Source organism: Bombus vancouverensis, chromosome 8 (assembly GCF_051014615.1).
Source record: "Bombus vancouverensis nearcticus chromosome 8, iyBomVanc1_principal, whole genome shotgun sequence".
In the NCBI taxonomy this organism is placed as follows: domain Eukaryota; kingdom Metazoa; phylum Arthropoda; class Insecta; order Hymenoptera; family Apidae; genus Bombus; species Bombus vancouverensis.
In genome coordinates, this window is record NC_134918.1 from 18,588,671 (window position 1) to 18,614,613 (window position 25,943).

A 25,943-nucleotide genomic window follows, 5' to 3' on the forward strand; every position below is an offset into this window, starting at 1 on the left:
GTTTTCGTTTTTTTTTTTCATTTTCTTTTGCCAACAGAAGGATCGATAGAACACGACGCGAGTAAACAAACTTGGCCTTCTGGCCTCGAATTTCAAGGTCAAGTCGATCTCGCTATAATCTTTCTAGGTCGATCTTTGTCAAACCGAACGTGTAGAATCACGCTGTAGCGGTCCTGACACTTTCTTTCTCAACGCTCTCTACACGTATATCGCATATATGTACGTACAGTTTTCAAGTTTTAGTTTAAATCGTTGGAATTTCAAATTATTTAAACGCGCGTGTAGTATTTCAGATATTTTCTAAACTTTGTTTCACATTGATCACGGTGTTCTTATTTTATTCCTTTCATTCGTTTCCTTTATTGTAATTTCGAAATTTCGAATATCTGCGAGTTCATGATTTATACTAGAAATTTTCAACGAACGCAGTATTTAGTTTCGTTGCTTTTTGCTTTTTCCTTTTTGCTTTTTGCTTTTTGGTAGACTTGGCCTAATTAAAAGAGGAAACGGAAACGTTTATTGCTAGACACAACGAAGATGTAGAAAATTTAACGGGTCTTGGTAAATATCATTTCCTCCCGCATAGCATGATAAACTATAATATATTTATTAAATTACTTTCTAAAGGAAAATACATTTGCTTCAAGAGTTGCCGTTAAAAGTTATTCTCGCGGATTCGCTTTACATTAACACAGTCTTTGCGAAAGAAAAGTGATTCAGTGATTCTCCTTGTTGATCCTGTATCCCTACTGACGTATTAGATCGTTGCATATAAAATGGCCCATTAAAAATATATCGTTAAATAGCAATAAATATTTAACGCATTATCGAATAGTAGTAAATAATACTTTTTATTACGCGTGAAAATTTAAGACTTGAAACCAACCAAATACAAGATCGACGCTTTAATTCTCTCTTCGATGCTTTTACATTATTTCATTACAAAATGAACAATTATGAAACGGGTATGAAAGAAGTTCATGGATTATAATCATTTGAGCAATACTCTAATACGAACTTGGAGGTCGCATCGCTGTAGAAGCTATTCATATACATCATATACATCATATACATCATATACATCATATACAATACATCATATACATCATATACATAAAGTTGGCATCGCGAACGTAAGCTGATGATTTGAGAAATATAGGTTGGAAAATATGAATAGCAAAGATAAATCACCCGACCGATTAAAAGAAGTTATCGGCAACAAAAAAAAAAAAAAAAGAATAGAAAAAAGAAAGAAAGAAAAAAGAAAAAGAAAACAAAAAAGAAAAGAAAGGAACAAGAAACGAAAGAACGCCGAGGAATGCGTCCTGTTACACCGCGAGCTGTAATATTTGCCAAGTATGCGGTAACATCTGCAGAAAGATACCGAAGATTTGGGTCATAAAAGTAATCTGCAGAGTTATTTACATCAACAAATTTGCATGATTAAACAGCCCAAAAAGATGGCATCCTTATTGAAACAAAGTAACAATTTCCTTGATCTCCATTGGAGGAAATTTCGATAGGAATTTAATATCGAGAAAATGATCGTTTCATTATTCGATACGCGGTTACTTATTTCAATATTTAACAGACGAAAGATACGAGATCCTTAAAAATTCGGATAAACCGACAATCTCTACTTCGATAAATGAAATCGAACTTTTTTCGTTGTCCTATTAATTCGGATATACGAGGCTCCGCTGTACTTTCTACAAGACATTTGTGACCAGAAAAAGAGTAATACATAGGAAAAGATTAGAACTAGAAAAATATCGTTACGAAGGTCCAGTACGTTAGGATATCTATCAACTATATTATATCTTCCATTACATTGGCGAACCAATCCACTAAGTCGTTAAGATAAATAAAAAATAAAGAAACGAAGGAATTAGGTATGCATTAAAGGAGAACTAAATTTAGTAAATAAGGTAATACCAGATTAAACGGACAGAATATTGTCGCGCGTGTACTTAGTCCTTTTCTTAGATAGAAAAGTTTTATCCCAGACAGTAGCGTACGTGAAAAACACAGTGATTCCGAAACACAGTGCTACGCGTGTACAGAGCTAATTTTCACGTAGAAACTATACGAATGTACGAAAACTGTTAATATTATCAAAATAAATGAAATACACGATATAATTATTCGGCAAAAGGAAAGGCAAATATATTCAAGAAAAGAAAGAAGATTCAACGAAAAAAGTTTATAATAAAATTATTTCGATAATGACTTTTTAATAAATGTTAAAATCTGATTTGTAGTTAATCAGAAACGAGTTTAGGGTTAGGTCGGAATTACTTGGGTTACCTCAGAAAGGAAAGAGAAAGAAAAGAAGTTCTTGGTTATTCGCACTCTGTCAAATGTAAAAATAACGTGCGGAAAATTGTGTACTTTTGTCGAAACATCGTTAAATACAATAACAACTTCCTAATAGCAAACTGTTTGCAATATTACTCGGCTTGATAATCTCGATAATATATTCAAAAGTCATCGCAACTAAATCCCTTTCTGCGAATACGTATCGAACAAGATTGAAAAACAATCCTCATGGATTATGAGAGGAATGTAATAAGCAAGTAATTCGATAACATAACGAACGAAGCATTCTATAAAATAATAAAATAAACGGAACAATATAAATAGGTGTAAGTCCTTCTGGCAATTTAACTTTAATTAAACCCTTTAATTATATATATTATATACATATATTAGTTATATATATATATTTTTTTTTTTTATACATTTCAAATATATTTTCGCGTAAAATGGCATGCATTCTTTCAATAGCCATTACAACATTTCTGCGAATATTTCGTTCCATAGCGTAATAATATTAATTTAGTAACGAATACTACAACATAAGATATACAGATGTATAGTCTTTTACGTCTGATTTCGTGTGGTTAATGTATAGAAATTGAATGTATCATATCAAATGGCTATTCTTTGCGAGTAAACTTGTTCTAAAATTTACCTTACTTTAATGTCTAGAAGAAATAAATCGTCAAACGGTTAAATATATCTTGATCTTGCGAACGTCGCGATTGATTCGTCAGACACATATTCTATAACGATTCCTTATTTGCTTCCGTTAGGAATATTTTTGAACGTTGCAAGTTCAATTATTTGCAAGTGTAATAAATAATTTTCTGATAAAGCGTTTTCAGTCTCTTCGATGTCGATGTATGTAGGTTTTCGCGTGACCGATTGTGTACATATCGATAATACGAGTGCTGAAACGAATTGCAAGTAGTTTTAAAAGTAACAGTTGTATCGTATATATCGATGGACGAAGGAAAATCATTTGGATCGCGGCTTTGATCCTACCATCAAATTGATCAGGTAAAACCCAGAAATACAACATTAGAACGTAGATAAACAAAACATATTTGACATGCGAGGAAAAAAGAATTTTAAAAAATCTTCTTGTTGTAACGGGACCAATTGCGAACGTTAAGAGGTTAAAAAAGGGAAAAGGTTTTATGTATCTCTATACTTTTAGCAAACGACAAAAGATTCAATATTGTAATAGTTTACTTCAAGTATATATAAATATAAATAGATTAATCTTTGTGTTATACAGAGACTGCCCGATATTGTCCCATTATGTCGCAACGACATACTTGAATCTTGATCTTGTTCCGAAATAGTGAAAACGTATCGAGTTCAAACGTTTCGATCGATAAATATTGCTTTCAATAAAATTCATTCATTCAATAAACATTTTGGCCATTTCATTTGCAAGAGCCTAATAACGCATATTTTACGAAAAAATGGCAGAATTACAGCCTTTCAACGCGACTGTACGAGGTAGAACACTTTAGGCGACGCAAATAAATACATACCTGTATTTTCATTTTCATTTTCATAATACTTTGAATTTCACTGATAGAGAAAACCATTTTCGCGTTTCTCTTACGCTCTTATCCTTTTAGAAGAAATTAATCCATCAGTTTTCATTAATTCGCCAATTAGAAAATGGTCCACCTTCAATTTGAAATTGTTGGCAATCTATCCGTCAAATTCATATATGTTTTTTTATTTTGTCAAATATTTATATACGTATATTTGTTATACGATTTTCTTGCATCGTGCTTTCACTTCTTAAATTAATCAAATTCGAACGACGTGTAGTGCAAATGCTTTGAAAATCGATGGAAAGTCGTCGTAAGGCACGTTGTTGGCAATTTGTCTTTTACGCGAACACGATCGATCGAGAGATCGCTCTCGTTGGAACAACGTTCATAAAAATAATTCGCCAACGATCCTCGAACCGGTGCTAAGGTACAAGGAAGGAAAAACATACGATTCGAATAACGAGTATAAAGCGATCCGTTTGATTCGATCGCTGGTCCGTGGATCTCTGGAAAACAGAAGTAGGTGGCACTTTTCCGGTGAAAAGTAGCTTCTCGTTGCCATGAGAATCGCGCTGGTTTCCGTGGCTCTCCGAGGCAACCTGCAAGAACGATACAACTGTAAAATATACATAAAGGATAATAATAAGAAAATGCGGCACGAGTCTGGTAAGTAGCAGTGGGACAGACTATAGCCCGGTTCCTACAGCAGATAGGGAAAAAATGCGATACAGAAAGATACGCGTTGTTGGTTGTGTCGTCGCGATTCCCAATACGTATTGTTGTGGCCGGATATACGGCTTAGGAACGTTCAGGCGATGGCCGAGGCAACCGCCAACTGCATCGCCGAATGAACGAATATGACCTTCTATCTATCTACTATCCCTATCAACTAACGATCAAGTTCTCTCGTCAAACTAACGAAACGGAGTCACCTACCAAGTCATCGGATTGACCGACCACCTGTGTACTCTTTAAAAAGCCTGCCAGATCCATTTACATGGTGAAATTGTTGTCGGCCTCCGACCGGCGCAACGGTATGTATCTCTTCTTTGTCCATTCTTCACGCGTATCCTATGTCATAGGTTCTCGGTTAGTTTTCGAAAATAGCCTATCGATAGATGGATTCGAGAGCAGGAAAAACAGCTTGTGTGTGCGCGCGTGTGAGAAATCTTTCATACAAAAGTCAGGATAAGTTTTGAACGGCAGTATATAACGTCTATACTATGTACACGCAAAGCAAGAAGGCTGCAATATCGATTGGCCTGCTGCGTCGATGGACAAATATACCATCTGTATTCTTTCCTTTTACACTTGATGTTTCACACGCGTTGCTTTCAAGATGATGCTGTTATTTCGAACTAAAACTCAACAGAACGCAGCCCTCTCGCGTGCGTGGCTGTTAAACGGCCGAAAATAGGAGGACGTGTGTTAATGTCTAAAGCTTGTTGCCGACAAATTTATGCCCTCTGGTCCCTAATTTATGCCAGCAGGTTCGTATTGACAGTATCAGCTACAAGTGGCCGTATGACGTCACATATTCAAAGGCTTTATGTAAAACCATCGAGCAACTAGGACAGAATTTATATATGGCGACTTAATAGCATTTATCGCTATACCACGGATGTTTACGAGTTTATGGAAAGTTTAATCCATCGAAGATCGATATCGCGTTAATCGTTATCGCACTATTATATTATTCACAAGTTTTTTCCATCAATCCGTATCATCGAATTCTTTCAAGCGTTTTGTTCCAAGCGTCTTGTTCGAAGCGTGAAAGGCAACGTAAAAAGATGTAATAATCAGTGGAAATAAAAGGAAATACAGGTAAATGCGACACGTTATCGCTTTCTTTTTGTCAAACGTTAACATTAACCACGATACATCTATCTCGTAGGGCAAGAAATGCCTATCTATCTATCTTACGAGTCACGTAAACTCGAGACTTCGAGTTTATATGCGTTTCGGTTTGGGGATGTTGAGAGGATCGAAGGTCGGGGGTCGATGTCTTATCTCTGGTGTAGATTGAGATGTGGTTGATATCACGAATCACGCGTTACTATTTGTCCGTCTTTCGATACAAGTATATTATTTCTATTAATTCCTTAAGGTTGTAATAAGGTAATATTATATATTACCGATCCGCTTGTACATGACCGTGACTGAATACGTAGTTTCGGGATCCTGATACGTATACGTGGATGGTACATAGGCGAATATGTGTACGCCGATGCTGTATACTTGAATACTCGAAGCACGGCAATCCCCTGATTTCGGGTATCCGCACATCCCTGTACGCAGTTCAAGTTTGCAAGAACAGCGATTCGTGCAATTTCTATGAACGTTCGCGTGTGTACGCGAAGGCACGAACGGATACGCGTTTCCACTTTCGATATTTCCTTTATTTCGATTATTTACAAGTTTTGCCTCGTTATCGCGACGTTGTCACAATTCTGAACAACTTTCTCTCACGTACTAAACTAAAATTTTGAGTCTTTGCACGCTAACAAACGTATCGTATGTAATTCTGATAATCGCTTGGTTTTCATATATCTTTTTCTTAGCGTGAAGGTGCAGCGAGCGCACCCGTCGTCCATGCGCTGCAACGATATTGCCAGCTAAGTGTGCAAGGTTTCGACAAAGGGAACGATCCTAGGAGTCAGTTTAGGAGTAACGAGATTGATCAACTTGCGATTAACTTGTCGATCGGGTGGTGAATCTTCCAGCCTCCTGTTACGAGTTGCACACAAGTTCGAACAAGTCTCAGGCCTATACGAAACATGCAACTATAATAAGAAGACAATAACCCGGAATCTGTAGCATAAGCGTACAACTTGGTCCAGTGGCTTGGTACACCTCGAGCAAAGCGTAAGTGATTTTGCGTTAACCTAGTTTCTTAGTAAACCGAAACGTTAGTAACCTCGTTAGTAATAAATTCCTTTCGCAAACGCATTAATAACGATCGTGTCGTAAATATCATTCGTTTTACATAACCGTCATTTTGACTATTTCTATTTATCCTGCCTATTACTTTCCCGTACTTGCTACTACGCTATAATCAACCTTAAGAATGGGTTTTCACGCCGAATGACTGACACATTCTTTTCCGAGTACCGTGATGCAAAATTTCATAGTTGTTGTAAAATATAACAAAATATAATATAATAATACACGAATAAAATGATGTTTCGTTGAGATAAATTCTATTCGTGTGTAATTATTTCAAGTGAAAACGACGTCGAAATGACTCGACACGAAATAAAACTCCGCGTTTCTTCCGCGTTTCTTCCGCGTTATTTCTAAAACGTAATCAAGTATTTCTAATAAGCTTCAATGATGTATCTATTATTATAATGTAATATATATTATCTCAAACGATTATTTTCTGTTGTTCGTTGTTGTTATTTTATTTCGAATAGAATTTGCCGAAACCAACCCCCCGAGACGTAACTAGCATCTACAAACGTAAACCTTTCGTTTTCAGATGCAATAAAAGGACAACGTATTATCCTGGGATAATATAAACGGAAAATTTGAAGGAAATCAAATTGCCGAGGAAACGATTTTAACGGCACGACAAAAGATACTATTGTATAAACTCACTTGGATCAGGCCTCCTGTAGTTCCCCCTTGATTCCGGGCACACTGTGATGATGTCTCGAGGCGAGTTTATTCGCCAGCTCGTGCATCACATCCCGGTATATCACCGTGTCCAAATTCTCGCCGAGCATATAGAGAAGAAACCAATCACCGACTTTGCTCCGCCGAACTATCGTTTCCACGGCTTCTCTCCTGACCAAACGAAACCGTAGTCGTAGAAGGTATACTCTCGTTCTTGGCGAAAATATAATTACGATCTAAAACAGGTACGAGAAGAAGTTGAGAATGTCGAAGGTTAACTGTCGCGAGTTACGCGCGGACATTCCTTGTCAAGATAACAACGTAACCAGCTATAGAGAAATAATAGAGAGCTTCTCAAGCAGCAACGTAGAAATGCTGCGAAACATAGTCAGTAGTAGTCGGAAGTGGTAGCAAAAGCTAGAGAAATAAAAGTTGGAAAAATGCCGAACAAATGGAAACTTTGAATAAACGTAATATTAAAAGATCGTTGCTATATAAATTTGATGCAGTAAGATATATCGATATATCGAGTATGTGTAATCAAGTAACGTAGCTTGAAAGCCTGATAGAATTCGTATCTAATACAGTGTGATACTAATGTAAAAATAAATTGTAAAATAAATAAAATAATAGCCGAGCGTGTTACAAACGCGGTTGTTTTCGAAATTTTACTACCAATTTAACAAATCGACGGTCATCCGCAGCAATTTCCACGACCATTATCTAATGGTTGGGCCAGGTATCGCTCATCCGTTTCCCACCGAGATCGACCCGCAATTCGCGCTCGCAATTCGCACGCACAGTAGCGTGTGAGCACGTGAGCGACGTCTACGAGCATGTCGATGGGGTGAGGAGGGGCCTTCGTTGCGCTCGATGACCAGCCTATCGGCATGCATATTCCGCAACTTTGGCCGGGCCGTTGCCGAACTCTCGATCGCGCCCCGTCTTCGGAACGAGGCATTTCTCTCATCGTTTCGCAGACTATTTATTATAGAATAGTATGGAGAAAAGGTGGAATTGGTTTGGAGAATCGTTACTCGCGACGCTGGAACCACGAGTTTTTCGGTCCGTACATTCTGCATGTTTTTCTCGCGGACGGATCATCGTCTCGGGACTAGTCCACTTTTTGAATCGGTCAGCCGGTATTCGTTTGACTGAATATTTATTCAGTCGAAGAATCTGTCGAACGTTTCGATGATATTGATTGAAAATACGTGGAATGTTGCAAGTTTCGTTACAGTTTTTCCGACCGATAAATAAATTATCTTCTTTTTCGCTAAATTTAACGTACACATAATCCGAACAATCTGTTATCCGAGTACAATATCTGCTATCGTTATACGTGTTAGAGCGTAAACAGAAAATGAAAATGACGACGGGGCTGTACGTTTCTAGTTTCTCGCGTCGAAAATTTGTGCAGTTGATTGAAACAAACTAACAATTTCTTTGATCTCCGTTCGAACGAATGAAATTTAATACGAGCAAGATGATTATTTGGTTATCCAACTATTTTTGCCTTCCTATTACTCTCGATATAGGAGCCTGTACCGTACATGAAACGAAAAAGAGTCGCTTACCCTGTATAAAATCGTGACGAAGCTCAGCATGCCGAGAAAGAGGAACCAGAACCAGAGAAACACGTAGATCTTCTCGTTGACGACGTTCAAGGGCAGTATGCAAACGGCGTCGTGCCTCTCCACCTCTCCGCTTACGCCGTATTTGTAGAAGGTGCACTTGGTCATTCTAGGGAACACGTAAATCATCGGATCGATCCGGTCCTCCTGATCCGACTCGAGGAACCTCAGCACGTCGATACCGAACGTCAGGAACGCACCATCGAAGAACCGGTTCATCAGGAACATCTGACCTGCTCAAATTCAAACGCTTCGTATAATTTCTATCGCCATGGATTCGCTCTAAATATCGAGTAGGCATTACGCTGGCTACAAAAAGTATTGCCACACGAGTGTATTTATCGTAGCGTTTACGCTACCAATAGCGATTAATTACACCCAAATACAATATAAATTTCCTACGACTCGGAAAACTTTGTACTACGAGAATAAGATTTATTAGAAGATATACGGGTGTGTGCCAGTACCGTCGTATGTGCCGTATGTGCCGTATGTGACGTGTGATATTCAATAGCGGCGAGTAACAGCCGCACGCGTTTAGCGGTTCCGTTACGTCGAGCGGCAGCAGCCGTCGTCGTAACCGTAATCGAGTCGTAATCGAGTATACCATCGCCACCGTCGCGTCTTTTACCAAACTGTTTCACTTTTTCTGCTAGAAACGAAACGGAGAAATGGCAGAAACGCGTCTACTTTATCGCGTGTCACAGCAGTCTCAGACTTTCTCCTAGGCGTCTGGCTCCTTAAATTGGAAAGCGTCGACGGAATCTTTTCGTGTCAACGGTAACAACCGATTATGACGATCGCGACGATCGCTAGTGGCATGTAAAGGCATAAAATTTGCGATTCTTTTAAAAATCCGTTTTTTTTTCTATATCTGTGGCTTATCAGCTCAGGCCTACCAGACCTACCAGGTCAACCTATCGACTGTTGCAAAATTAGATACCCGACCAACAGCATTGTCCGTCAAAGTTTTCCACGATAAACGTGCAAATATTTTTCTCAGTCACCGTATTCATACTCTCAGTACCGTATATCGAGTTAATAAAAGTTATAGTCGACTACACGCGAAATAGAATAGCTCGGTGATTTTCTTCGTCAAATTTCCAAAAAATGAAACAACCACCTCCTACTTCGGAATACCGCAATCCTAACCTAAATTCAATCGAAGAATTTTACGAATATCTTGAAATGTAAGACCGGGCGGCGATTATACCTATGTAATGTCCGCGCAATTGCCAATTCGTATTACCAGTACCTCGATTGTTGGAAAACGTGGACAGCGGTCTGCCAGGAACAAAGTGGCCGTTGAAGAAAAGCGACAGACAATTACACGCGTATATCGGTCGTTTAAGCGTGGCATACGTGGTCTGTTGTATCGTTGCCAAATTTCATCGTGAATCGTTCGTTCATTCATCGGTTCTTCTTTACGTCGCTAGGACGACATCTCGCGAACAAGCGCAAACGAACTAGACAGTACGGAGGAAACACAAACGAATGCAGATGAACTTAAACGAAGAGGAATAAGCACGAACGGACGCATAGTTGCGCGTAAGATCCCTTCTCCTATGTCCGTTGTCACGTCCGACCCAAAGTCCCAGAGGTTCCACTGTACCATACTATCGTCTGTATCTGCACGATCATGAACGAATATATTTCATTATTATTAACCACTATTATTAACGAATATATCGTCGATGCTTGTTTGTTTGTTTGACGACTTTGCATACAGAAAGAAAAACTGGCTACCTTCCTTCGGAATTCTTTATATACCGTGATAATCTTGTTTCGTATATACCGATCTATAATTAAGAAACTCGCCTGTAGCACGACAACCATATATTTTCATAATTCTATAATTAATTCCATAATAAATATTTTCGACAATTTTTGTAAATTTCTCTATAATTTATACGATCCGAACGGACAAAGGACGAAGCTGAGATAACAATCGGAACAACATGGAACGCTACCGCTGCATAGATCCGTATCGTCGGGCACGCTTCTGAAAGAAGATAAGAATGACCGCGTCAATATCGTCACACCCTTTATTATACGATTAATAATACAACTAACAACTACTAACACGACTGTAACATATTGCAAATATCGTAAGTAGTCAATAGTATCTGTATTATTTAGTACGCAATAGTCCTTTACGTCTCCCCTTTTTCTATTAATTGCGTATTCATTAGTTGCGTATTCCTCATCTTATATTTTTCCCTTTTGTATCGTTTCTTTATATTTTTACCTTTTTCAGGTAACCCATAACTGTTACAACCAAAATGGAAAAAGTCACACAACATTAAAATATTCTTTGTAACAAATAACGATAATTATATTTGGCCGAAAAATCTTTTTCATTCCCGATAATCGTTATCGATGTGGGAAATTTCGCCAGTCGATAAGCGGTATCGATGAGAGAAATCGTATTTCGCGCATAGTAGCTATCTATGTTTGGATTAGGTGTTTGGCTTTCAAGTTTATGTCTTATCGCTACGAAACCAAACTTTTCCTTCAAATTACCAACCACTAACGTCAAACTCGAACAAAAGTTACTGGGTACGTCGATGACAAGTGGCAACAGTGCGAATTTTCAAAATATTTGCCCCTCGATAGAAAATTATATTTGTTGATTTTTCTGTTGATAATTGCAGTTAGAAATCAAGTTTCAATTTAACGAACATACGTTTCTTCGAGTTTTATGATACAGATCGCTTTTCTCTTTACGCGTCTTGGATGATCGAATGGCAAACGATAGTTTACACCATTATCAGCAACCAAAACGCAATTTCTCTCTACAACCATCGATAACCGTTATACGTGTTGGATCTTTTTGTAAAGAACTTTTATACTCTTTCTTTGCTCTTTCGAGGTTGTGGGGTAAGCGCCGCGTACGCACGAGCTTGTAACGCTTACCGTTAGCTTGTTGCCCGCTTCGTAGCCAGATCTCCTTCGGACAATGGCCGTATTCTTTGGCAATGAGACGTCTCGTCGGATCGCTTGCCATCGGTGTGAGCTATCTCACGAATCTTTTAAACAGTCGTACATCATCGACATATCGTAGGTCAGCGACTCGGAGTCGTTGGATATCCACTTTGCAAACGTTCGTTCAAGTATTCTGCCGGGGTGCTTATCGAGTCCACGGCCCACTCATATCATCATAAATCACGCTAAGGCTAAATACCTATTTAGCTAATGCTATCTACCACAATCTGCTTGGGACGATGTTTTGTCGCTAACATACGTACATAATCGAAATAGAATTCGTCTCATCGGCAGCGAAACACATTTTCCATCGCTTATATGGATATATAATTATTTCTAAACAGAACGTTTAACAATCGAAATCCTTCAATTACGTGGTTTTTTCTTCTTTCAAGAACTACGATTCCCTTAAAATTATTCGTTTAATGTCCACAACTTTTCCGTTTCTCCGTTTCCTTTTTCTTTCTCTTTTTCTTTTCTTTTTATCAAACAGGTCTCGCGCTCTGCCGTTGCGCGAACGTTGAAAATTATCGACACTTACCACTTTGGCTGTTCCGCTTCTATCAATTTGATTATTACTTATTACGTTTGATAAAACTGTTAATTCAGGGTTACCGTAAATTTATCTACATTCATGATTGTTGACCGTTTACGGCCCTTTTTCGTTGCAAGTGTTAATAGACACATAAAAAAAAGATATATATCCGATACGCCGAATATTTCTCTTTTTACATATGAAAAAATTGCATTCTACATTCAATACTTTTCCTTTATACTCGTGTATATTTAACTTTTGCAACTTCCAAAAAAGTTAATAAAACAGCTGTCCCTCGAAATTGGAAATTGGAATTGTTTAAATAGCTACAAAAGGACTACTTTCTAGAGAAAGTCTTACTTTCTCCGCACTATTTACGGACGAAGCAGATGTTAAACGATTTGCCAACTTAAAAATAACCAAAGAAGGCGAAGACTAAAGTTTATTCGCTCGTCAAAGAGACGCATGGTACGCTGAAGATGAAACGGTGCTTGGGCACATATTCTTGGAAAACTTTCACGTGTCGAAAAGAAACGAATTTACAAAATAAATATACCGTACTCGAAATACTAATGCTAGAAAACAGCGTGGAATTTGAAAAAAATCCCATGTATATGCATGCATATACATATGCATACGTGTGTATATGGATAAGGAAAGACAGGAGCAGTGACAAAGATTGTTAGAATCATCCTCTGACGCTGCCTGATTCATCTTTATCGCCGATACCGAGGTAACTTTTCGATAAACGGTGCACAATATCTCCTCCGCCATTAGGTTTAAGATCGTAATAGGGTCTTTCTTTACTTGCAAACTAATATTCTTTCCAACTGTGACATAAAAGATATATGATTCTGTTTAAAGAAGACAAAGTTGACGTTGAAAGTTTTGAAATCTCTCTATACAAGATGTATAGAAGAAATGCCGTTACATCGCCTTTTGCCCTTTCTAAAACCACGCACCTTTTTGTACGTAACAATTTTTCATCGGACGCATAATTTAAAAGTTATTTGAGGTGGTTAAATTGAATGAATTACCCTTGCGTAATCGATATGTGAATGTTATAATGGTGTGTAAATACTTTTTGTAGCCAGTCACTGTACACATTATAGATTAAAACGATTAATTTCCAAAGTATTCCCCCTACCTATTATATTACATATAAATTTTGATTCAATCGTACCATACTAAAGTTTCTTAGCACAAAAATTCTTAATCGTTTCAGCCATTTAAGGAGATGATCTAAATAGTCTGCGATAGCTGGCAAAGGAAGAGGTTGACGAAGAAAGAGAGGAACGATAACACACGCAAGTCCGATACGCGTATGTATCCTCCAATTGTACGACTTCTCGTGTTCATTTTTCTTTCCTCTTGTTTCTTTGCATCGAGTTTTACTTCTTCTATAATTCTGTTCATTGTTTCGAGAAATCTCTATGTAGAGAAATACGCATTGTTTAGACTTTAGATTATGTTTTTCATTGTAGAATGTATGACATGTAATTACGTTATACTTAATTCTATACCGCCTATATATATATTCTTTATTTCTTGCCTTGTGAAAATTATTTCGCACTAACGCTGATTCTATTAATTCCTAATATGTATACATGTATGTATATAACCCCCTGCCCCCACCGCCCCATTCATTTCACAAGCGTGCACAGCCGTGCATACTCACTCATCGTATACACGTCAATAAGCTAAGTTTAGTTTGAGCTATGTAAAAAAGCCGGTTACTGCAGAATGCGTAGAAAGAAAATTGAGATCGGTAGGGATCAAGTCCCCTATTGCGCATAAAGACCAATATAATTTATCACGTATCGAAACGACGAAGAGGAAGAACTAACGTGCAACTCACCGACCACATTCAGCAGGGCAAGAAGTTCGCAGAGGTAGTACCTGTAAGCCCACCAATTGTGAAATCGAAGATTCTCCCACAGATAGTCGAGCAACATTTTCTTCTTCTGCTTCTTTTCGACCTCGGAACAAAGACCGATATCAAGATCCATCATTAAAGCATGAATCTTGCCACCCTCCCATCCTTTCCATAGCCATCGAGGCGTGTAGAACAGGATCGCCTGAAAGAAAGAATCGTCCAACATTTTAACGCTATTACGATGTTCAATGGGTGTATTACACATTACACGTTACACGTTACACGTTACACGTTACAGAGTTGATTAAAATAAACGTACGCTATTTTCGTAGGATGGACAAACTGCGGACTAAGCGTACTCGCTACATCGAACAAGTTAATAAAGAATAAATAATTTAAGTAAAACATACGTACACACGATGCTGTTTGTGATATTTAAAAGTTGTTAGATCGCTTTGAAACACGAGAATTCGGGACAAAATGATGATACACTATTTTCAAACCACAGCAAACTCTCTAGTCCGTAATATGTGGAGTTGCTTTTATATTTGAACATATTTTATTTTATATTTATAGTAGTCGTTGTAGTAATATTTTCCTAATAACGTGTCCATGTGTTTCGGCGACGTGTCCAGACATTATTATATCGTAGATAATCATATTTTATATTATTAGGGATAATAGAAAATATTCGTATTACAAGTACTTTTATGATTAAAAGTACAATATATATCTTGTAATAATGTATTATAAATATAGAGTGTGTGTGTGTGTGTATATATATGTATATGGATGTTAAAAACTTTACTTTTACCAGGTCAAATAGTACGATAATAAATTCAGATACGAATTGCGAAAGAAAATACATGTACCGAAGAGAAAATTGGGAAGAATTCCGCATAATTCAGTATATCGAAATTGGGTTTGTCGAATAAATGAAATAGAGAATGAAAAAGAGAAGGAAAAAAGAAGAAAGACAGACAGCGTTCCCGTCGTTGTTCTTTAATTCTTTCGATAATTTCTTCGCCACTTTTACGTCTAATAAGGAATTATCGAGATTGATATATCCAAGTCCGTTTAGAGTAACCAGTTTATTTTATCGTCCGATATCGTTCGGATAATCAAACGTTGGGAAAAGTGGAAATTCTACGGAATTATCGTTCCAATCGCTATTCCAATCGCAAATATCATCTACTACAGCGATAGAATGACGTTTTCATACTTGCAACAATAGAAAGAAGATGACCCATTGATAATATTTGTGCTGTTTGACCAAGGGGTGCGACGCGTGTCCGTGCATTCCATCTCCTTTGCTATTCGAAACACCAGGATAAGGTACTGCCTGTCCCAAACTCTTATTAAACGCGTGCACCATACTATACGTGGTATGTAGCCAGCAAAATGTTTCCAAAACAATTTTATCCACGGAACCTGAGGCCTCACAGTGGATCGGCGAACCAGAAATACTTTTGCACGCCAGCGTTACACACCCGCCAAGCAAAAGCGCCACCGTTGCGCGATAATGCAGTCGAAATATCATAGTGTCCTCGGAGATCCGTTGAACTTTAAACAGAGACCTCAAGGAGCCGAATACATCCACCATCTTCATCATCAGAGGCATTTTTCTACGTCCTGAACGACGAATCAATTTCGAGACTACAGAATCCTCCTCGTCGAGAAGGTGATCGTTCTCTTCCCCGTTTTCCAGATCCGTCTTTGTAATTCGAGCTTTCGGTCGTTTCGAAGATACTTATCAGAGGTGAAGATCAGAGGTTCTTTTATTTCGAATAATCTTTTTAATCGGCCGTCTTCTTATTTGCAATTGCAAAATTTTTGTTGCTGAATCGAATCGCGAGTGAAATAATTATCATTTGGAAAATTCGTGAACTCGAAAGCCAAATGATTACGACTCTTTCAACTTGAAATTCAAGCAGTTATCAGTTGGTAAATTTTTGACATTGCAAATCCAATAATTATCGGTCAAGGAATTTTTCTTCAAGTCAAATAACTATTGGTAGGGAAATTTTTGGGAGAAATTAAAACTCGTACGATTATCGGTTGGCGAATTCTTCAAATTCGAAATCCGATAACTATTAGGCGAGGAATTATCGAAATGAAAGAAATGAAAAATTGTCGAGGTCGCAATCGATCGTTTATGGATTATCGAAGTTAACATAGTTATAGACGTTGAAATTTTTAGTCGAAGGTTATAACTTGGAGGCGATTAAACTCGATTCTTACTCATTAGTGGAAAACTGCTGAAATTGAAATTAACTGCAAGCATATTAGACTTGTAATTAGCAGTTGAATTATTTGTAATCGAAGTTGACGCCAGTGTGTACGTCAAGCTTTCACCGATGATTAAAATACAAGAATAGAAGCCGACGATTCGAGAATTCATAAAATTCAGATTGAAAGATACATTTTCCGGATGGAGAACGTTAAATAAAAACGATAACACGCGTTGTTGTAAGAAATTTGCGTTGAAATATCATTCGATAAATGTCCGAAAGAAAGAATGAATATTTTTTTACGTTAAACGATTGACAATTTCCGATCCCGACTATTCGGCTTGTCTTTTGATCTAACGCGGAGAAATATTCGAGACAGTTTTCTCAAAAACGTTCCAAATTTCTATCAATTTTATCTAAATATTCACAGAATGTGTACGATTTTTACTGCAGGTTGTGTGCATCATTACATAATCCTCCAAATCTTTCACAGGAAACAGCAAACGCGTCGAGAAATAATGTTCGTCACTGTCGGACCGTATCGGTTTCTTCATCGTGATCAACCACAGAAGACTCTGACCAACTCAATTTTTCACTCAATGCTTCACAGTATACGTATTTCGCCGAGTTCTTCTACCCTTCTACCTCTCAAGCTGCCATTCTTTCAATTTTCCTCATTTTCATCTTCCCTTCTGAAAAATATTTCATTTCCCACTTTCTGCTACCATTCGTTTCCTATAGTTGCAATACTTTCCGCAAACTTCTTTGAGATTACTGCTAGAAGGACTTGCCAAGTCGACAATTTCTTCGAATATTTTCATTTTTCTCTTCGATTTACAGATCTTCTCCACGTTCTGTCATGTTTGACGCGCGTTTCTATAACGAGCTACTAAGCACGTTCTTGCACAGTTAATTCCAACTTGTTTGACACGCGTGATCTGGTAAGTGGGTGTGATCTGATTTTCTTTTCTCTCCGAAATAACTGTATATTTCTAGGATAAATGAGTGGATAAAAATGGATAAAAATGGAAAAAAAACAGACCGATATCGACGAGAGGACGGAACGAGTATTCGGACACGGTGACAGACACACGTGGTGCGCGGAAGCAAGCCGTTAGAAGACTGGCCGAACTTGAGAGGCATCCCTTGGCCTCGATACTAAACACATAACTTGTATGATCCTCTAAGTATCTTCCTCTTGTCTTGTCAATGAAATTGCACATACCGTTGTTCTTTACAATGTTTCAATCGTCGTCGTTGCCTTTGCCATTTGCCATTTGCTTTCATAATTCTAACTTCTTATAAGATTTCGTTATCGAGAAAATGTACAAAAATTGGAAAATTTATCAACCGAATATCAAAGGATTATCCTTCGTGTTCTTTCAATTAAGTTTCAACGTTTATCTCAATAAGGTATCAGGCCAGCTCCTAATATCAAACATGTTGAAACATTATTCTCCTGAAAGTTTGACTCTATATGTATCTTCTTCGTCTCTTTTCACAAGAAATCACCTAATCCCTCGCTTGTAAGTATTTACACGTCGTTCGGTCGAAATTCGCTCTACATAATAATTTTTTCTTTTTATCATTCTTGCGGTCCTAGTTATTTCCTTTAACGATACGATTTTTGCAAGATTTCACCTGCCTACTTGACTTGCCTACGATTTCATTATATTACTTTGGATTTCGTCAACTGCTGTCTCTTTGCTTTATCAACGAAATTACAATAATACATTCCGCTTCCTTCCTTACAACATTTTAATCCTTCTCATGAAATACACGTTTCAATATGATAAAATATCGAGTAAAATAAATAAATAAATCGAATGATCGAATCGATTTGGTGTGTGATTTCGTTAACTCTCGACGAACAAAGACAGAGCCTAATCGGATCCATCGACGTATAATTACTTTCCTGCTTCGACTATGCAGCGATAATACGACAACGATGCTGCACGTCGTACACGACGATACAGAAACACGAGATACAGAAGCGTTCGCTTTAGCCATCACCGCCAATCTTTGAAAACAAAGTCTGTACTCGAGCTTCGAGCGAACCGTATTTTAAAAGTTACATTGTCTCAGCGCAGTCCACGTCTTCCCGTACCGAGTATCGGTATCTCATTCACGCTCCTTCTTTTCCATTTCCTTGTTCGAATTCTCCAAATTTTGCCGATCCAGTCATTTAGACTGGGCCGCTGAAGCGAACGCCTCTGTAGAAATAACAACTCGTTAAGACCTAACCTGCTGTATTTACCTCTTATCATCTTATCATCTATACGGCCGCCGCTAGACAATTCGCGGTGCGAAGTTTAATCTACAAATCAAATACACAGGTCCGAACGATAGAAGGTTGAATCGAAAAATCGACAAGAACGCCACATATATATTGGATTTTTTCCATACGATCGAAAATGGTGGGTGTGTGCACATTTGAAAAAAGCAAAGCTGACTGTGTTACAGCTGAACGACCTTGATCCAGTATCAAGACAAGGTCAACATCAATCGTCCCCTGCAAATTCTAAGACTTTAATATATACATATATGACATTTATGCAAGTTACGCAGTCAACTATCAATTTTCCCTACTTACTATGTAAGCGAATTTTCAATAGAAAAATTAATAGCACGAGTTTTTCATCGCTGATCCTAACATGTCAAACCAATTTCATTCCTGTACCTTTTTCCTTGCGTCTTGTTTCGTGAAATACAATATTAATGATTTTCGTGCGTTTATCAATGGAATTAATCAAACAAAAATTAAAAGTTTGGCTAAAAGTGTATAGAAGGGTTGGCTAGATTCCGATTTCGATGATTTTTGGCCAGGTTGTGGAAATCGGTATCTCGAAACAACATTTTCCTAGACATATAAGACATATAAGCTCGAACTCGCTTAGTTTGCGAGATATTCGCGAAAAACTACAATCAATTTCGCGGCTGCGGTAGTCTATGCGTCGGTATTGGTTGTCTTATTTTCTTGGTATTGCTTATCTTCTCTTTATAAACGAGGGTTTAAACGCACAACGCAAGTACGAGAATTTCACGTTACGAGAAATCGCTATCACGATTGAAATTTATTCCAATATGAATATCATCGATGTATCGGGTTTAGATGAGTCTAAAGTTTCTTTAATTCAGCCGTTTCACTAAACTTGCCTGCTGCTAATTTACTGCTGCACTAAATTATAACAATTATTCTATTTCGTAAAATAATATCAATTATTTATTCGCCCGTTATTCGTACCCGTATTCGAATTAATTCGCGTCGCGGCGGCCGGATGTAAAATCTAACCGAAACCTAAACCCAACACATCGATAATATTCGCTTTTAGTCGTTCAGTTTAACATTCAGAAATCAAACGTTCTTATCAATGCGTGTTTTACATTTGTCCAATTAACGTCCATTTATTCGTAATTAACATTTATAGCTTGTATTGTATTATATTAACATTTATAATTAAATACATATCGATTTGTAAATACGATTCGAATTATAGCGTGTTTGCTGTCGTTTTCGAGATCGAAAGATCTCACAAATACGTTGATAAAAGTTTAATTTGAAAAAGGAAAAGAAAAAGAAGTGTCAAAAGTAAAAAAGGTTTGATCGTTGAATCAGTACGTAAGAGCATACATTGTCATTATTCGCGGTATCTGACGTTGTACATTGTAGTAAAGACAATGTTGTTACGCTGGTCAACCGCGGCGGACCGTCCAGCTTCCCCATGTATCGAGAGTTTTTTTTAATTATCGTACGTTTCTGTACATGTATAAAGAAATAAGATATGAAGCCCGGACGATCAACAATCAACGGTTATCTTGGTTATGTGATGGAAAACTTGCGAAACGAAGGAAAGGAAATTCAGCAATGTTTTAATCAAAGTGTACAGTGCTGCGTAAATAGAATGAAGATTTTTTCCGTATCCTCTCTGGTTATGATTTGGGTCTTGGGCAATTATTTCAGAAGATATCGCACTTTAAAACATTAGAAAATGTAATTATGATAGAAATTAACATTTTTTATCACTTTTTTATTCACAGCAAACGCAAATAAAGTAATCGTAAATTTGTTGTCCTATTACCGTTTGAATATTTTTCATAGGTTCGTATTAGCGATTTTTCGCATAAACTCGCCTCGCAACAATTTACTAAATGTTTCGCGTAGGATAACATCTGGAAAACAGATTAGCAAAGCCATAGCTTTAATCGAATTCATTTTGAAACACACGACGTCTGCCTAAAACAATCTTTCGTACAACAAACAATTGGTGAACTCAAAGCAAACTGTTAGGACAGGGTCTACGATGCGTATGTTATGTCGCTATTTTTAGGTTACAAATCACAGTGACGTATGGGTTATATTTTTTCGGGCAATGTGTAGCAAGGAGATTTTCGATGTTCCGGCAGGGGATCTCCTGCGCGCTCAGTAGCGGTCAACGTATCGTAAGCTCACGTGCGCCCCAGACCTTAGCACCTTACGAGCCCTGGCACATCGTCCGCACGGAGGCCATTACCAAGATTGTGGAAACCACCACCCACACCTCTTAGCGGTTCGCTGGCGTCTACCCTTTTGTGCCATGGCTCCTGGACAACGTGGGCGAGAGTCTGCCGAGACTCCACCAGAGGACTTTGCCGGGCCAAATAAGAAAGAAAGCTCGAGTCAGAGAAGCGAAACGCTATAATAGCAAAACTACGAATTTGCGGGTTCTCTTCTACCTCAAGAAGAACGGTGCTTCGTAAAAAAGGGAAAAGAGAATGAGCACGCAAACTGTTGACCTGCCGCGTGCATGTTCCACGAATTTTCAAAATTATTTTTACGAAAAAATAAGCAGTAACCGTAAACGTAGGGAAATGCTATTGTTCGCATTGGTAGAAATTCCGATAAAATCGTGTCACGAATTAAGGCCTATCCAGTATAATCATGTTTTTGTCTGAACGAAAAGAAAACTTTTCTCTCTGTTTGCATATCTTTAGCAACTAAAAGAATACAAAATCTCGGAACACTGACATTGCAATGTTTCGAAATTACATATGTACGTATACCTCGTGCGAAATCCTTCTTTGACAGAAATGCGATAGAAAAAGTACCGTTTTCTTGTAGTTAAAGATTTCTGAAATGACGGTAAAACCGCAAAAAAGCTGAATATCCGCCAATTTCGATGTACATGTCGATTTTTTACATGTTGCAGAAATTAATATTTCGAATAATTTATATATACCATATAAATGATGGATTCGCATAGTTTCCGAGATACGAGTTTCGCGAAAAACTTGCGGTACCGGCAAACCGAATTCCGCGTACGGTTGTGCGTCTGTGATAGCGTATGCGTCAGTGTTGGTTACCGACAGCCGCTTATCTTCTGTTTATAAACGAGGGTCGGCCGAGCTGAAAGGCCTCGTGCACAACGTACGTATGCGAGGCTGCAAAGGTCTGCAAAAGTCTGTAAAAATTGTAGTTTTTATTAACCCGATTAGAATCAAAAGCGAATATCATTAATGTATCGGGTTTAGGTTTCGGCTTGATTTCTCAATCCGGCCGCCAACGCTTGCGTGAGATAACAACGGATCGATTATAAAAATAATAAGCGCTGTCGCGAGACGGATTAAAAACATTCTACAAATCCGGCCTAAACTCAACGCAATGATGATAGTCGCTTTTAATTGATTTATAACAGACATTTCTTACTTTGTCTCGCATAGGCACGTTGTGCGCGGGACCTTTCAGCTCGGCCGACGCTCGTTTGTATGTAAGCAGAAGATAAGCGGCGGCAGGCAAACCAACGCTAACGCATACGCTCTACCACAGATGCACACAGCCGTACGCGGAATTTAGTTTGCCGGTACCGCAAGTTTTTCGCGAAACTCGTATCTCGGAAACTAAGCGACGTACCACCACGTACACGTACAGGAAAAGATCGTTGAAAACGTTGAGTTTTGCAACATATTCAAAAATCATTGTAATCCAGCGGATCGTTGGCTTTTCTACAGCTTCTATTATACATCTTGAAAGATCGATATTCACATTTTCGTTTTGTTAAATAATTCGAGCAATCGTTCAATCTCCTTCTTACATGCATATAAATTTAAACAACGATAAGCTTCCTGATCTCTGATATTTGGAAAAATATACATTTGTATAATAAATCTTGAAAACACGTTTCATGGGTAACAAGTCTACGTGTTCTTACTTCGTTTAGCTGCGATAACATACGAGATAAATAAATGTTTATACAGATAAATATTTACACGAACATCTTTAATTTTATATTCATTATAGCAGATTCGACAACTGTAGCATTAGGAATCATTCATGGAGGAAATCGACGCGTGGCTGGTCAGCCGTTCTACCGATCGATACCGAATCAACGGAGAGACAATTTAATTCCGTCGAAGAACATGTTCTAGTTGAAGACATCGGCTGATCGTTTAAGGTGAGGGTGGAGGAGCGTCTTTGACCGAGCGCCAAGGCGACTCACGCGACAGCGGCGACCCTCGGTGACGAAGCAACGGTTACGGGTTTAACGAGTTAATATGCTTAGGGTTTCTTTCTTGGCAATGAACTAAATATAAGCTTCTGTAAGTAGCGGGTAAATTCCACGACCGTAGCCGCAACCAGTTCGCTCGTTATCCGGCTTTTCTCATTGTCGAATCTCCGTGAATACGATTCCTGCCTTTTACGTCTCAAACGAATTAATTCCAAACTAGTTTCCAAAAATCTTGCGGATGTTTTCAATTTCACGTTCAAAAACTACCTTACTATCTTTACTTGCTATTTTAATCAAATTATTTTAATTATTGCTAGTTTAAATTATTCAATTCGTTTTTATCGAAATCGAATAAAACTCTTTGAACGATAAATCTTATTTGATAAATAAAGAAATATATTATTCGCCAATTGTGCAGCAATATCCAATCGATTGAGGATTTATCCGGATAAACGTTCAGGATAAGTATTCAAGTATGAAAGAATTTACTTGTATAGAAATTTAATCGAATAACTTATTCGGATTCGACTATGACTATCGAATAACTTATTCGACTATGACTGACTGTATCCGTGCAAACTTTATGCTTGCACTTATAATTAGTCGGGCTATTTGCTTGAGTAGAATTTTTAATCTAAACAGGCAGGAAATAATTATTCTACCAAATAGAGAGGGAGTAACTTGTTAAGAATCATTATACGGAGAAGATGATTGACTAAAATGAAGTTATTTGAATAATTATCGTAGATAAATATTTGTTCGTTCGAAACAATTCCGGTAATGTCCAAGTTTGATTGTTGCATAGGAGCCGGTCGAGGAGATTATTCCTTCTTATTAAGAAGAAAACGTAGAATGAAATGCTTTTAATATGCTTTTAGTACGTTTGAACTTGACTAATTACCGACTGGGTACGAGCAAGCATCTAGCAGAACGTTATTCCACGTGGCAGAATGGTTAGAGCTAGATATAACGTAGGAATATAGAGATAGGTACAGGACTGGTAATAATATTATCGTCGAAGAGCGTCGAAGAACGAAACTGGACGCCTCTCCGTTGCATACATTTTCGGCCAGTAGCTCTTCTACGTTATTATCGAAAACGAAAGTGAAAGCGAAAGCGAAAGCGAGAGCGAGAGCGAAAGCGAAAGACATTAATGGCAAAAAAATATAAGAGAGACAGGAGAGAATAGATAGAAAATGAGAAAACAAGATTGTCTACGATTCTAGGGTGGAGGAAGAAGATTGAGAAGAAAAGAAATTGTAATCGATTACCTGCAAAAACAGCATGAAGCAGACCCACTGATAGTACCTGTACTCCTTCCTTTCCGTCTCCGGATGCGACTTTGAGTTATCTACGCCAGGAAACGGTACTTCAAAACCCTCTCGTTTCCTATAAGCCGCAGTAATCGTATACGTACTATGAATCCAACAATACGTATTCAACACGTCTTCCGGTAGATCCTTACTATGAATACAATCGATCGGATTACCAACGTATTGTCTCGTGGTCACGATCAACGAAAACGAAATCAGCAGGATCACGGTTAAACTATAATGCAATCGGAACACAGCTGTGTCAATATGTACGTGAGAGATCTTAATAAGGCTCTTCAGACCTCGAAATATGTCCAGCATTTTGAATGACCGAAGAAACGCAAAAGCTTCCTCTCTTTTTCTTTCTTTTTCGTCAGACGGCGGTCATCAGATCGCTAACGTCGTCCCTCGCCATTCATCTTTCAATCGCTTTGCCCTGTCTTCCACCTTTCTTAACCAGTGGAAGGGAAAATGCAACTTTGCCAGTCTATTTGAAGTTAGATCTCCCTTCGGGACGCAAAGATGCACAGAGCTGTAAGTTTAAAAATCTTTCGGAGATTCGTTCCTTCGGATCGTTTAGCTCGTGGAATCGTTTCAAGTCGATTTAATCTCAGCAGATTTAGGTATTTCTCTAGCCTTGGGCAAAAAATGAGAACTCACTCGCGCTCCCTTCGAAGGAAATGGCCGCGCGGCGTAGGATCCTTCGAGCAAATCGGATCCTTTGCCGTCCGTCGCTAGTTTCCTTTTCTGCGCTCTTCTTATGCTCATAGCATTTAGCAAAGTTTCCTATTCCTCCATTTATAAGCATTATTCCTTCGATCAAACGCTAGACAAGTTAGACATATTTAACAATGTATTTGGAAGAACTACCGTTTCCAAGTTGTTCCCTTTGAAAATAAGCATAAGCTTTTTAAGAAGGGAGGAAAAATTCATTCGCTGACGTATTCGAAACAACTCTTGTTCTCATTTCAAGGTTAATCTTTATCCTTCAATGCCCTTTTTCCGAACGAAGCATTTCAAATCGAACAGGCAGTTGCTTTCTGATTCAAAAAGAAATTTATGTCTTCGTTATATTGTAGTTTTCGTTGATCGTTCAAGTCGTGTATAGGAAGATAGTTGTCACGTGCATTAAGCCATGATGCACAAAAATATCCATTTTTTAAGGGCAATTGGCATCGCGTATTTTACACCATAACGTTTGATTATCACTATGAAAGCACATTCGTTGTACACCATCAAAATTTCTTCAATAAGTCATGTCCAAGTAGAAATAAAGAAACTTCACTGGATTTGGGATTTAGAATCTGATTGTTATTCGACGGTCATTTTAGAAATTTGTTTAAGCGTTGATCACTGCGAAGTAAGTTAATTCGCTTTAGTCGACACTGGTAATTTACGACGATTCAATTAAA

At 38.0% G+C, this 25,943-nt stretch overlaps 2 protein-coding genes across 7 annotated transcripts in view; one reads left to right on the forward strand and one right to left on the reverse strand.

Annotated features, from left to right (window-relative positions):
* Positions 1-8,124, forward strand: part of LOC143303080 (uncharacterized) — a 45,483-nt gene extending 37,359 nt beyond the window's left edge. For all 5 annotated transcript variants that reach the window (XR_013059089.1, XR_013059088.1, XM_076621080.1 and 2 more), the window contains 2 exons: positions 6,419-6,722; positions 7,339-8,124. The gene's annotated coding sequence lies outside the window, so the exon portion shown is untranslated. The remainder of the gene's footprint in view (positions 1-6,418; positions 6,723-7,338) is intronic.
* shakB (Innexin family member shaking B) lies at positions 468-25,943 on the reverse strand. 2 transcript variants are annotated; one of them, XM_033339452.2, is made up of 5 exons: positions 15,728-17,134; positions 14,488-14,707; positions 9,053-9,342; positions 7,458-7,711; positions 468-4,456 (listed from the first exon to the last, which is right to left on the reverse strand). In XM_033339452.2, exons 1-4 carry the CDS (start codon positions 16,124-16,126, stop codon positions 7,463-7,465), a joined length of 1,158 nt encoding a protein of 385 aa, XP_033195343.1. In that variant the 5' UTR covers positions 16,127-17,134; the 3' UTR covers positions 468-4,456; positions 7,458-7,462. The 2 variants fall into 2 exon arrangements, with proteins under 2 accessions (XP_033195343.1, XP_033195344.1); XM_033339453.2 differs by lacking the exon at positions 15,728-17,134 and adding an exon at positions 24,490-25,943 and having other exon boundaries at positions 469-4,456.

Coding starts and splice junctions, on each gene's coding strand:
- shakB (XM_033339452.2), bottom strand. CDS start 16,126: ATGCCTCTGATGATGAAGATGGTGGATGTATTCGGCTCCTTGAGGTCT. Junction 14,708..15,727: donor TCTTCTTTCTATTGTTGCAA/GTATGAAAACGT, acceptor TCTTTCTTTCAG/GCGATCCTGTTCTACACGCC. Junction 9,343..14,487: donor TGCCCTGCTGAATGTGGTCG/GTGAGTTGCACG, acceptor GAATTTGAGCAG/GTCAGATGTTCCTGATGAAC.